Source organism: Apus apus, chromosome 14 (assembly GCF_020740795.1).
Source record: "Apus apus isolate bApuApu2 chromosome 14, bApuApu2.pri.cur, whole genome shotgun sequence".
Lineage (NCBI taxonomy): Eukaryota > Metazoa > Chordata > Aves > Apodiformes > Apodidae > Apus > Apus apus.
This window is the reverse complement of record NC_067295.1, coordinates 13020234-13034629: the sequence shown is the minus strand read 5'-3', so window position 1 is coordinate 13034629 and position 14396 is coordinate 13020234. Positions and strand designations below refer to the sequence as shown.

The 14396-nt window shown below is 36.8% G+C and overlaps 1 protein-coding gene across 40 annotated transcripts in view; it reads left to right on the top strand.

The window, feature by feature from the left end:
- The window catches only part of RBFOX1 (RNA binding fox-1 homolog 1), a 1074031-nt gene that overhangs the window by 916941 nt on the left and 142694 nt on the right, over positions 1–14396 (top strand). The window contains exon 1 of one of the 40 annotated variants that reach the window (XM_051631841.1): positions 525–567. The exons of 38 other annotated variants lie outside the window; for them this stretch is intronic. Coding sequence is in view for 1 of the 2 variants with exons in the window: in XM_051631829.1 (XP_051487789.1) it covers positions 2244–2282 (39 nt within the window). In the remaining variant the exon portion in view is untranslated. Of the gene's footprint in view, positions 1–524; positions 568–2073; positions 2283–14396 lie in introns of those variants that run through there. One more of the 40 variants, XM_051631829.1, reaches the window with a different exon arrangement.

Sequence of the window (14396 nt, the reverse complement as noted above, 5' to 3'; positions counted from 1 at the left end):
AGGGAAAATTAAGTAGGTTTTAAAATATCTATTCCTGTGACTTTTGCTTTTGCTGTTTTGAATTATAAAACCAGAAGAGTTTATACAGTCCATCACGTTTGCTCAAGCACTACAAAATACGACTTTAAGGAGTATACTTGGAGATCTATATCTGATGTTCCATTTTAGTATATTCCCCATAAGGAGTTAAGTTGACATACTGGAGAGATGCAGTTGAAATAGCAAGGAGCACTGTACAGAGGCTGTTGTGAACAACTGGGTGTAGGTTACTGAGCTTCCACTAGAGAAAGATCTTAACCTGTTCAAGTATAAGATAAATCTTATTCTGTGGAGAAAGAGAACAGTGTGTTTGGAGTATATGGGAAAATAGAAAGAAAAATTAAATGAGGAGAATTTTAATCTTCAAAGCACTTTGGAAGCTGTAATTCTGACAACATACATGATAGAGGTACATGTTACCAATATAAGCTTTGTTTCTTCCAGAACAGACAGGGCTGGGCTCTAGGCCCTGCTGTGCATCCGTGCCTGTATGACCAAGACCAGCCCATCTTTAAAGCCAAGGAAAGGGTATGCAAATACTCAAATAATATATAATACAATTATAACCGACATAACTACTTGAAAACTAAGGCAAACATCATTAAGACCATTAGCACTAATATATTAAGAATACATGCTGGACCATCTACAAGCACAGGTTTTCCAGAAAGATCCTGTAGGATACCAGCACAATGAAAGTCAAAATGTAGTATTTAAAAATCACTTCTCTTTCTGGATTAAAATAGAATGCAAATGACTACCAGAGACTAATAGATGCTACAATGATTGTAAATCAATGTAGATGATGCAAGACCCAACTTTTAATTTCTCTATAAAGGTAGGGGAAAATAAAAAATTAATAATCCCCTTTTTGGAAGTCCTGTAAGCAAGTCTTCTGGCATACAGCCAACCATTTTAATCAAAATAACTTTCCAACTTGGTTTAGAATTAAGGTAGGTCACATAGAATCATATTTAAATTCATTTGCAAAACATGTATTCTCTCATGTACCTATCATGGTAAAAAGCAGGGTACAGAAGCTGAGATATTTTCCTTCTTTTTATAGTATGTTCAAAGGATCTGTCAAGTATTTTTGCTGGACGTGCTTAATCCTAGGGCTTTCAGATGCAGCTTGTTACCTTCGCTCCACTTCAACACAGTTTTGTGATGTATTTAAGAGGCTGAGGCTAAACTGGGTCTGCTTGGAAAAATAAAACCTAACAAAAAGGTATTTTAACCTGTTTAGGCTGACTTCTTGTCAACCAGTTCAAAGGTTTATGCTGTTGTTATAACCTGGCATTGCAAAGAGGTGAGATATATACAACAGAACAAGTAACACGTCAAGTTTTCATTGCAAATAGTCAAATTTTATAAAGGGTAAAATTCTCATAGTTTAGATCATAAATAATTTCTGGTTTCCTATTAAGATACTATGAGAAATGCTGTAGACTTCTCAGCTGCTGAAGTAAAAAATTAAAATAGAAAGGGAAACATGAAGTCTGCAGAGAACAAATGAAGGTAAAGATTAAGATATAATTAAATTATTACAAGTTAGACCAGTGGTTTAACAGTCTATTTTAAACTGGTTTTGTTTCTGAAATCTAAGTTTAACCTAAGCTTTCCACATTATTATGGTGGAACAATGGTGGATCTCAAAAACAGAGAATGAGGAATGGGTAGTCGTGCCTCTCTGGTGGCTTTAGCAGTCAGGCTTTTCATTGACTAGAAAGGCTCTTCCTCATGGGTGGCAGATTTCAGTGGAGCACAGACCTGCCTGTCCCCCAGTCTCCTTTTATGGAGCCAAACCCAGTACGTTCTATGTTCCAGTGCTGCTCTGAGTGAATCTATATCCTGCTGCATGCTATTTATAATTTGTTTGGGCATGCACTCACAAATATTTTCTGTGATCTAATAATAGCTATTACTGATAGCTTAAATGACTTCAGCTGTTGAATCTGTTTACTATTCAGCATGGTGTACTGTTAGTGTTGATTTACTGTAGTAACTCCACAACCTCCCAAGTCTGCTATGGTGGTTGTGTTTCTCAGTTGTGATTTAGCTGGGGAAAACCTGCTAAAATACAGCAAAGATAGTGCCTGAAAATAAGAAATAATTTAAATGAAAGACTAGTAGTATGGAAACTTCTTTATTATTATTTTAAATTAGTGGCTAAATACAGGTATCTTGTCTATTATGATTTGATCATGAGGTTCTCAGAAGCCCTTCCTCCCCTGGTGACCCAGGTCAGTGTAGCTTTCTTTGCTTACTTTATGTATAGAGATAACTCAAGTTCCTTGGATGAATCTGTTAAATTCTTCAAAGAAATAGTCTTTCCAGTGCAAGGTGTCATATTCAAAGAGTTTTTATCAGGATATTCTTAAAATAACTGGTTTAAAATGGAAATACTTATGGAAAATAGTTCTGGAAAATAGCAGTGCAAGTTCATCTTGTTGAGGCATGAGGTAAAGTTTGGCGTGTTGCCTGAAAATAGGGGAATGCTGAAAAATGAGCTATTTTACTCATTCACCTTAAAATTTAATCAAATTAATCCTGTCATAAAAACAATTATTTCTCTTGTGCTCCACCTGCCCCCTCTCCTGCCCTGTATGGTCCATGGAGTTATGGCCCCAGCAGGCTGTGTTGCCTTTCATAATTGCATAGACTTTTCCTCTCAGGATGGTCATGTAGCAAGCACTGTAACTGTTTATCTAGAAAAAAGGCATTAAAAATGGCATTATGTCTTTTTTTGTTAGCCTGTTTTCAGCTCTGTCTTTTATAGTGAATAAGCAGAGGGAAACAAGGAGAGGAGCCAGCTCCAGGTGACTGGCCAGCTGCCTGTGGATCAGCATCAGAAAGTGCTCCACAGATTGCAATCTGAAACCCATTAATATAATGGATAAAGTCTATGAAGCATTTTAAAATCTCCCTTGCTTATAGTGCTGCATTTTATAAGCTAGGTGACATCAAAAGAATTGGTTCTGGCTCAGACCATCTAATAAAAATGGATAAGGCTTATTTTTATGCTGAATATCAGTAAAAGCATGTGCAGAAAATTACATTTAACATTCTGGCTTTTACCCAGAGCACAACAAAGTCTATCTTATCCCCATCCATCAGAACAGAGTTTGATAGGTTTGGAGACCTCAGGTTTTTGCCTCCTTCTATTGAAGCATGAAGAAGCAGCTTGGACTTGCATGTAGATCATATGAACATGACATTGCTTACTTTTACTGTTACATTTCCTTGAACAACTACAAAAAAGGCTATTTGATTAGGCACATCATTAAATAGGGTCTTGTAAATGATAATTCTTAAAGCTGATATTAAGTATTAAATGATGTTATATCTTACAATGCAAGGAAAAATGGAAAGAAAGTCTGGCTAATTCCTTAAATCAGAGAGAGAGCAAGGTCCTTCTGAGGCCAGTAGAAATCACATGTTGATTTTGTGCCTATGCAGCTTTAATTATTGTTAATTTTTCTAGTCACCACATGTCTACTTAAAACTGATTTTTTTGGTTCAGTAGTCCAGCCTGTACCAGCATTAGCCTCCAGATCTCAACAGCATCCTGTTTATTCTGATCTAGCTTGCCTGACTGACTCCCCAAAGATAAAATTCACTAAGTGAACTTGACAGATTCCAGGCTGTCTCCATATGGCAGGGACTGTGCTGCAGCTTCAGAATCTGCCTGGGATTTCAAAGCTGCTCTCACCTTATTAAGATGGCAGCAGTTACATGCAAGTCAAGTTCACGGGGGCTTGTTTTAATTCTTCTGGCCTCTGCTTGAGTCCAATCCATACCATTTTTTTGTATTTGAATTAGAGCAGGACCAGAAGGATGACCTTTCTTTTCCAAACAGTTCTTACACCAGCAAGAGATCAGAATTGAAAATGAATCTGTACTTCAGTTGTTGACAATTTTTGGAGAAAAGTGTATACAGTTTTGTCTTAGCAGGTGCTAAATGGACCGGAGCAAAAGAGATTTCTGAAAAAAAGTGATGAAAGAGTGTGAATTTATTTCTTGCCATGTCTTTCTTCCCTTTTGCCTTTGTGTACTAACTGCTTATCTGTTGTTTTGGGTTTGTTTTTTTTTGCTATTAAAAAAATCAGTATTATTTTTCTATATTAAAAATGTCAAACCTATATTCTGACAACATCCAAATATTGAGCTTTGCGAACTGAATTGCAGGCAGCATTTCTGAGAATTCAGACCAGCTGAGGATCTTTCTCTGCATGTTGAAATCTGTGCTGCATGTGGCAGATAGCCAAAATCACTTACAAAAAAAGGTTCTCATGAAGTGACTGAATATTAGTGAAAGAGAATAGTACTCAAAACACATATGCATTACATGTAAATGAAAATATTAGTATTTGTCATCCTAATCAGCTTTAATCAAAAGCTTATCATTACAGGATTAAAAAAAATCTTAGTTCTTTGAATATTTTTTCTCTGGTAGGTAAGCACAGATCGTGCTTAAAATTACAACATTAGCAAAAAGAATTTAGAAAAAGTACACAAAATGCCTTGTGCTTAGTACAAGTTCTTTAAAATATAAACATTGCAAAAAAATAGTTCAATAAGTTTAAATTAGTGTTGCTGTAGTGAAATTGATACAATTGTAGAAATAGCTGCATTTTTTTAAAATAAGAAAATACCAGCAGAAATACAGATTTCCTTTTCTACTCTTGGTCTTGCCTGACATTGTTTATCAGTACCACGTGCATACTTGAAAGAGAGATAATGAGCAATGTTTCTAAATTTGTTTTGTTATGTCTTCTTTGTCTGCTTTTCATAGTCCAAAAGTGAAAGGTGAACTGACATGATACATTCAAATTTAAAAAAAAATAATAAAATGTAAATTTTTGTGGATTAAACTTTCTCTTTAAATCAACTGAGTTGACCAAAACAAGCAATGACATGTCATAATCTCTCCCTATGGATAGTGTAGTTTCTTTGAGGAACAGTGATTTAATTTTTTTATTTTTTTCTACCCCACCTGATACTTGCTTGTATATTTGGGAGTTGAGTTGTTATAGAAACACTGAATCAAGCAACAGGAATTTTGGTTATCTGTGGTTTTCTGTGGTTCTTGCCCTTACATACTTTTCATAGCAGAAAAAGAGGATCTGTTGGAACCATTTAATCAGTTGTACAGTCTTATCTTTTCTGGAAAGAGAAGCTCTTGAGGAAACCCCGATTAGCATCTTGGCACTTTCTATTTTATCTGAAGCTGTGTGAATAAGTTTGAGAAAACTGTGATTTTTCTCTCAGCTATGTGAACATGTTTAGCTGTTGGGAATCATCTGTGTGTTCCTAAATGTCATTTGTAATGTTTTTTAGATTCAGTTAATTTGCATTTAGGTGCAGATCAGTTTGCAGCGTTAACTAACTCCTTATTTGCTTTCTGAGGAAACATCACTGTTACTTTTGGTTGTATAATTGTAGACCTGTACCAAAAGTTACCAATAGACCCAATAGTGATTAAGCTGGGAACAACAGGACCTACATACTTACTGTTTCTCACAATGTATGCTTGGGTCTTGTGAGCGCATATATAAGAAATGCCAACCGAGTCATTATTATTGTGGAGGCTCTTACAGCCTATATTTTAAGGGCAAATCCTCAAGTCTCTGAAAGAAAAGAAGCTAAATTTCGACAGAAGGTTACACTTTAATCTTAGATATAAGTGAATTATCTCTCTCATGACATCCTGCTTTCCTGCTGTATGTGTTACATGAAGGAAGTTTTACAGTCTGGCTGAAGCACCAGGTACAGGATATATTAGTGTGTATGGAGAATCTTTGAGGAAGGAGCCTTCAGTGTTATATTTGCATGAAAAGGCAGATAGGTTTGATTTTTAACAAGACACTGCAGTCATGTTGTTAAATCTGTTAAAAATTCACAGACATTTGACTTTTAAAGCAATTATAGTAGATAAATGCAGTGCCTTACAGACTCGTGTTTTATTTTACCAAAACCTGTTTTAGAATGGAAAGCCGTAGAGGAACCTTTGCTTTTATTTTTACATGCCTTTTGTGTATCACTGATGTTTTTACAGGTGAGTCATTTGATGCTGCAGTTATACAGCTCTTGCATTTGTGAAGTGAGCATCTTTTTTATTATTAATTTTCTGTTGTATGGACTAGGCAGTAGTATTTCTTCGTGCCACTGACTTAATGATAAATTGAATCCATTATTTGAGTCAACAATTAAATGACTTCTCTGCTAAACCTGGATGTTAATGGCTGTGAAATGAAATAAAGTGAAATTATCAGGACTGGCAGCTCAATCTCACTCTTTAAATATCTTGATGTGCTGAAGTACAGTGGTCTATATTTACAGCAGAGCTGGCAGAAAGTGTGCATGTTCTTTATTTGCATCATGGTAAAGTCTTATTTTATGTTGCTGATAAAGAAATTTGAAGTAATCTTGATATTTTTTTCACAGTAGCTCATGAGAGAGTGTTGTGGCAGTTAAAGGATCACATGAACTAATGTTAGCATTGCTCAGCAGAAAGCAAAAAGGCCTGAAAGGTCTTTAGCACCTCCAGCTAACTCGGGAAAATGACACCTGTTAAGACCTTTGGGGGCTTTTTTTTCTTTGAAGAAATGTGGCTTTGATTTCTGGGTCATGTTTTTGTTGATTTTATTTGTATTTACCTGGCTGGAAATTTTTTTGTGAGGTTATAGTAATACAAATAGACTAGGTTGGTCACCTCTTCAAACACTCAGAGTTGTTGGTTTGTTTGGTTTTTTTCTAGTTTCAACACTGGCCTTTCCAACAATATTGCAAGGTGCAGCATAGCTGAACGTGTATGATCGAAATGAACATTTCTTTATCAGAGTCATTTGGAACATCTGGCATGTTTCATTCCCCTGCTTCTTCCATTGCATTATTTTTAGAACGTGGTAACAATCTATTCATATATTTGTGATGTAAACTCCTATGCAATAATGACATACCAAACACATATGAAAGTTAGCAGATTGTATTGAACTGGTTAGTGATGTGGAACACAAAGTTTTAGGTTATGGTTTCCTTTAGTGCCAGTTAGTGGATGCAGTTAGTTGTAAATGATACTTTGGCATGTAATAATTAGGAGAAGGAAACACTTTCATATTTTAGAGTGGCATACGATTTGCACCTGTGTCTGAAATACAACCTTTATAAAAAATTTACAATAAATATAGAGTAGGATTATTTGAAAGCTGTGGTTCATGTTCACAGGAAAGGAGCTTCAGAGGTTCTGTAAACATTATATTGGCTTAAGTGAACTGATTTAATTATTCTGTTTAAGCTTCTGTGGTCAGTGTTTGCTCCAAAATAAGAGCAGATTTGGTGAGAGGGTTTGCTTCTCTTCCCATGGAAGGTATCTTTACTGTGAAGGATCTCGTATATACATGGTGAGATACTTTTTGTTAATACAATGTTTCTTTTAAACAGCCATAAGCTGACATCTTTGAAGGGTCATTGTCTGAGTTTGAACTGTCTTCCAGGAGTGATCAACACATTAGTTGTACGAGTAGAATTAACAGTTTTCCAGGGGAAATCCATTTATCTACTTCATGTCTAAAAGAAAAGAAACGAAATTCCCCTATTCATACTGTCCTTTTAGAGTGGTGCATAGCTATATTGTCTGAGTTAGGCTATCACAGAGGAAATCAGGAAATACATCCACCTCTCACGTTAATTCAAACAAAAATAAATTATAGGGAGTAAACAGTAGTAGCTTTTTCAGATTGTGTAATATGGTATGGCTTGCTAAATTTAGGATACTGATATGGGAACCTTCAGAGTATTTGCTTCCTAAAGAAGTCTAAGTTCAAGTTGTTTGTGTACACTGTGCTAACATCTAACAGAAAATATAGATGATGTGGAGAAAGCATGTCCAGATGTGAGCTGCCACTGCTTTGTTGGATGCCTTTGTACTCATAAGTGCAGCAGAAAGTGCTTAACAAATTGGCTCTTAACATAATCTGACTGTCTTGCACTGTGTTTTGCTCTCTGGCAGAAGGCAGTTCCTTGTCAAATACATAAAAGTTGGGCTTTCAGGTTGGCTTCTGCAGAGTAATTTTTTGCAGGCTAATGATCTCAAACAGGTTCAAAACAGGAATTTACTCTCTCCCAGTTTGGAAAGGGACTGTATTTACATATTTCCAGTGAGCTCTGGATTAAGCGCAAGATTCTGTGCACACAAAACTGGCCCAGGTTGCCTTCTGCTTTACATTTTCACTTCAGTTTTCTCCTCTGTAGATATTAACAAAAATCTTTGCTATATTTGGAATGCTAATGGCAGTCAAGTTACATGAAAAGAGGGATCTATTATTAAATTGACAGAATGTCAGTGGCAGATTTCAGCTATAACATGTTCTGCATGTCATTAGCTGGAAAAATCACATGCAAATTTTGGAACATTGATCAAAATTTCATTTCTCGTTGGTTTTTGCTGTGCTAGACCTAGGACAGAATAAGAAATGATTCTCAGGTGTAGTTTGGTACACAAAAGAAATTGCAGTGCATGGAGCCAATTTTTACTTTGTGAGTAGTTTATGCATTCATTTATCCCTTCAAAATAATGTTTCCCTAAGTTAGTGAAACCTGGCTGAGATCTTTTTAATGTAAAAAGAGATTTCCCACATTTCTGGTTTTGATTGTCACATCCTTCAGTGTGCTTGTCCAAACCCTACCCACATGCCACCATGAAATGAGGCACTCCCACGTAGTGAGGGTTATGCACAGAAAGCATGAAACGCATAAGCAGCCTTTTTTTCCTTTTAACAAATGGAGTCTTAAAAAATATTCTAAAGAAAGTACAATTCTGCCCACCAACTGGGGATAATGCAGGGGCACCTTTATCATAGAATCATAGAGCTATTCAGGTTGGAAAAGACCCTTGGGATCACAGAGTCTAACCATCATCCCTACACTCCGAATTCTCCCCATTAAACCATCTCCACCAACACCACATCCAAACGACCCTTCAACACATCCAGGGATGGTGACTCCACCACCTCCCTGGGCAGCCTATTCCAGTGTCTAACCACTCCCTCTGTGAATTTTTTTTTCCTAATGTCCAGTCTAAACCTCCTCTGTTGCAGCTTGACGCCATTCCCTCTTATTCTGTTGCTAATTACCCCTGAGAAGAGACCAGCACCAACGTCTCTACAATGACCTTTCAGGTAGTTGTAGAGACTGATGAGGTCACCCCTCAGCCTCCTCTTTCTCAAACTAAACATTCCCAGCTCCTTCAAGCGTTCCTCATAAGATTTATTCTCTAGGCCCTTCACCAGCTTCCTTGCCCTCTGTCCTTGCTCAAGCACCTCAATATCTCTCTTGAATTGAGGTGCCCAAAACTGGACCAAATACTCCAGGTGTGGCCTCACCAGTGCTGAGGACAGGGGGAAAATCACCTCTCTACTTCTGCTGGTCACACTATTTCTAAGACAAGCCAGGATGCCATTGGCTTTCTTGGCCACCTGGGCAGACTTCTGGCTCATATTCAGCCGCTTGTCAATGAGAACCCCCAGGTCCTTTTCTGCCAGACACTTTCCAGCCACACTTCCCCAAGCCTGGAGCATTGCCTGGGGTTGTTGTGGCCCAAGTGCAGGACCCAGCACTTGGTCTTGTTGCTGTAAACTTTAAAATATATTGTTATATAAGCTTAAAGGAAGAAATTAGGCAAAAATAGCAAACTTTTGCTGCAGCTTTAGAAAGTTGTGGGCTATTGAGGTGGAACACAAGCTAGTTTAATTCACTTCAGCTACTGGTTATATTTGAATCAATAATAAACTGGCACAGATATAACTGGCAAACCTCTACCCCCTTGACTGAAGGCAACTGCAATGATAAGACAGTTACATTGTTGGAGATGATGCTTTTCACAGTAATAGTAAAACTGGGGTGGTGGTTGTTCTTTAATTTGCATTTTGCTACATCTTTCATTTGCTTTGCCAGATTAGACAAGTGAGCTCTGCGATGTTGGCCAATCCCAGCCATGGCCAGTGTAGCTCATTCGCACTGTCTCTGCTACCTGCCCAGTTTATTCCTTTTCTGTCTTCTGACAAAAAATTGTCAGTTGATCCTATGCACTGGTGAATATTTTTTGTGTGTCCTGTTTCAAGAGCAGCTTTGTTTCAGAGAAAGCTCTGGTAGCTCCTAGAGGTATGTTGATGATGAGAGAAATGTTTACAGGGGGGTTTATAATCTTTGGGGTTTTAGTGTGATAGCTGAATGTAAAAATGTATCTGCAACACAAATTTTTATTTTCTATAAAAGTTGTACATGTAAGAACCACGAACAAAATCTAATACAGCTCAAACAAATATTTTTAAAACCTCACTTGTCCCATTGCCATTTAAACTACAGCAATCATATTAGAAGCTGGATTATTTCATTTATGTGTTGTATTCTCCATACATTTTGATCTTGTTAGTCAAAATGAATTAAAAATGACTGAGACTTTACTGTTTGATTCTTCATAGTTCAGTGATTGGTTTCCATATGTTGAAATAAGCAACTGTTTAAAGCCATCTGTTTTCTTTGGAATTAATAGTATTTTCATTAGATTTAAGCATTTAACAGATACTTTAAAAAAATTAGGCTAAATTTAACTTTATCTTTTACTAGTTCATATACTACCAGTAGTATTATGCTTTGGACATTATTCAAATAACAACATATTCTGTGTTTAAGAAACTGTCAGTCTTTTTATTAGCAGTATTTGAGGTATACTTGCATTGAGAAGTCACCTGATACAAAAAAAATAAGTCTTATATATAAAATTGAATGAGAAAGTGTCACCCTCATTAACTGAGTGGGCTGTCAGCAATGTATAAGCCTTATTCAGGTCTCTGTGTAAAGGTAAATTTATCTAATAAACATACTGACTAGAAACCAAATTTATGTTTCCATTTTAAGATGGCTAAAGATTAGGAAAACTGTTACTTCATCATTTGAGTCAGAAGGTTCTCTCTGCTCCTCACTTTTGCTTATGACACTGCAATTTCACTGCTAAGTTTTGTATGTTACTGATATCATTAGCTTCTTCCTGGGAAGGCCATAAAATCCTGAGTCAGGTCACTTGGCAGTCAAGTGGAAGAGAAAACTGCTTTTCAGCTATATTGTATTGCTTTAAATTGCAAATGTCTTTGTATTTGCTTCAGGTTTTTGCTGTGGTTTTTTTTCCATTTAATTTTGTTTTTAATCCTGCTGTTTCACTCTCTGTGTTAGAATCTAAGATTTATATTTCTTTGACTGTTTAATGTTTTCTTTCATCGCCTTCATAAATAGTAATGACGGGCTTATGTATATCCAGGGAAGTAAGGCAAAAAGCCCTTGAGTGTGCCAAGACTGAAAAAATTTAAATTAGTGTATCAAACGCTAGAAGAAGAGGAATTAAGGCTCTTATCAGCTAACCATAAGCCAAGAATCTTTTAAATTCTAACAATGGTTTGGTAGATACAGATAAATCTAGCTTTGCTTCCGAAAGACAATGGCAGTTGTGTGGTTCAAAGTAAAATATTTCAATTTAATGAAAGCTGTTTAACATGGTATTCCAAATGCACAGAAAGGCAAATCTTTATTCCAAGGTGCAGGTCATTTCTGCTAGGGGAATCCCAGATTTTTTAATGAACATTTTTCTTTTTCTCATTTCTAATTAGCTTCAGCACTTAGATTCCAGAATGCTAGCCTTCAACACTGAGACTTCTAATGGTAATAAAGCACTTGAGGTGGTATTTAATTAGAGTGGTGATAGGAAAGACCCGAGCAGGGCTGAAATGCTAATCCTTTTGCATTGCTCAGTGTCCCCTTGTGATTGTGATTGATGAGTTGATTTCTCTTTACAACTTCATTTGCATCATGTGGTAATACCCGCAGGCAGAGGTGCTGCGTGTTTCTGGATGAGAGCTCACCAGCTAATGTGTTCAGTGCTGTAGAGGTGGGGTGAAGAGCTCTCTTAGCTCATAAGCAACCTATTAACTGGTTCATGGTGGGTGATGTGACTCCCCATGTAAATGCAAGCGCTTCTAGTATCTTTATCTACTTTTACCGTGAAAATATGCCCCCACCCACCCACTCTGTCTTCCACTTTCCCCTCTTCTATTTGTCTGTTATTCTGTTAAAAAGGTCATGCCAGGTAGTCACTGCTCTGAGGAAAAGAGTTTTCTTTAATTCTTAGATGCAAAAGAAATTGGTCAGGACTTGCTGAAAAAAAGTAGAGGTATTCCTTATTACTAGAATTCCTGGTTTCTGAAATTCTTCCTCTGACTTGAGACTGTAATGGCAGAGCTTTTTCTTGTTTGGAGCAAAGGAGTTTATACTGGGACTATCCAAGCTTCTTCTGCTGTCAGTCTTCATTGCCATTGCAAAGTTTGAGAATGGTATTTTGCTTCACTTTCTTTCCACAAGGAAGGTCAGTTTGCACCCGGAAGGTCTGTTCAAATCAATGGAGACTGGCTGGATTAGGATAGATATCCTGGAAGGCACTTCAAATTCAAAAGAACATCTTAATCTCATAAAGGAAGTGCATTTTTTTTACGATACACATAACATGAAGAGTGTAGCTAAACACTCTTAACTTCCATAGCTGGATACTTTATTTTTCACAGCTGATGCATGTTGTCTAAAACACAAAACCTAATTTTTTACCAATTACATTGGATAATCCAACATAATGCAGACATGCAAATCCTTATAACATTATCTTTACCCTCTAGGCTGTCCTACCTATTGCCTCTCCTGTCTCCTTAGTGAATAGAATGCTCTGACAGCCTTTTTGGGGTTTAGATCAAAGTATTACTTAATTTCAACAGAAAAGAAGAAATAATTTAAATCTGTGTAAAATAAACAATCTTATGTGTGCACTTCTAGAACCTGAAGGGTTAATATCCCTTCTGTTTAGATTTTAGGCAGATTTCCTGGAGAAGAGAAGGCTGAGAGGAGACCTCATTGCTCTCTACAACTACTCGAGAGGAGGTTGTAGTGAGGTGGGTGTTGGCCTCTTCTCCCTGGTGACTAGTGATAGGACAAGAGGAAATGGGGTCAAGTTGTGCCAGAGAATGTTCAGATTGGATATTAGGAAGAATTTATTCACAGGAAGAGAGGTGAGGCATTGGAACAGGCTGCCCAGGTAGGTGGTGAAGGCACTATCTCTGGAGGTGTTCAAAAGATGGTTGGACATGGTGTTTCAGGAGATGGTTTAGTGGTTAGGGGTTGTAGGGCAGATTGTTGGACTTGATGATCTTGAAGGTTGTTTCCAACTTTGATGATTCTATGATCCTCATGTGAGTGAAAGTGTGTTTTTAAGATAGCAAGGGAGTTTATTTTCCTGAGTTCACAAGTATCAACTTTTTCCAAATCTAGTTGTATCAGCCCACTTTTGAAAATAAATTGGCTTTAGTTTGATACTATGAACATGCATATATCTCTGTGTGTCTACATGACACTAATAGAAGAAGACTGAGGGAGGATAGGGAAAATTAGATCTGAATGAGAAAAGAGGGTAATTCAGACTTGGCACAGTAAACTCATTACATTTGTAGAGATAAACTTCTGCTTTTCAGGTCCCTGTTTTGGAGCCTAAATTCTGTTCGTACAGTGTGCGTGTCTTCTGAGGTGGGTGAGTCTGCCAAAGTGCATACTGGGCATATGTGCCACTTACCAGTTTTGGTTACTTTCCCAGAATAAAATTCATGTTTCTACATTTTTTGTTATTGTATTTAGTTGCTGGCTGCTGAAAACTGTTTTATTTCTGATAGATTCTATAGTGATCATTTTGCGTTGCTGTTCAGATAAGTCATTAACAGTATGTACATGAAGCACATTTCAGTATAAACCTTATCAAGTGTCTGTTGCGTTCCTCAAACCCTTCTTCTGAAACACAGTCCTTCATACCTGATTCTGCTAAATCTGACAAAAATCAGTAGGTAATAGTGAACTCAAATTGTTGTTCCTTTTTAAACATGCTCTTAACTATTAGAAAGCAAGTGAAGAAAGAAAATTGGTAATGCTCTCATACCTACTGCTACTTCAAGGAAAAAGTCTTACCTTTTACACAGGCAGACTTCAGAGGAACATAAGTAATTGGCAGTACACATTATACTGTAACTAGGAGTTCAGGCACACTAGGTGTGCATTGAAAAGACCATGGAATAGATTACTTTGAGGGTATAATACTTATGAAAATTGTTCTATACAGATATCAGAATATTAAATAAAAGGAAAAAGCTTCATAAAGTCTCACATAATCCCTCATGGCATGGGTATATGAGTAGGTATTGAGGTTTTTTTCCTTTAAGTATGCTGATATGATTAAATTGAACTTGACACAAGTGATGTACTATACCATGTGATTGTAA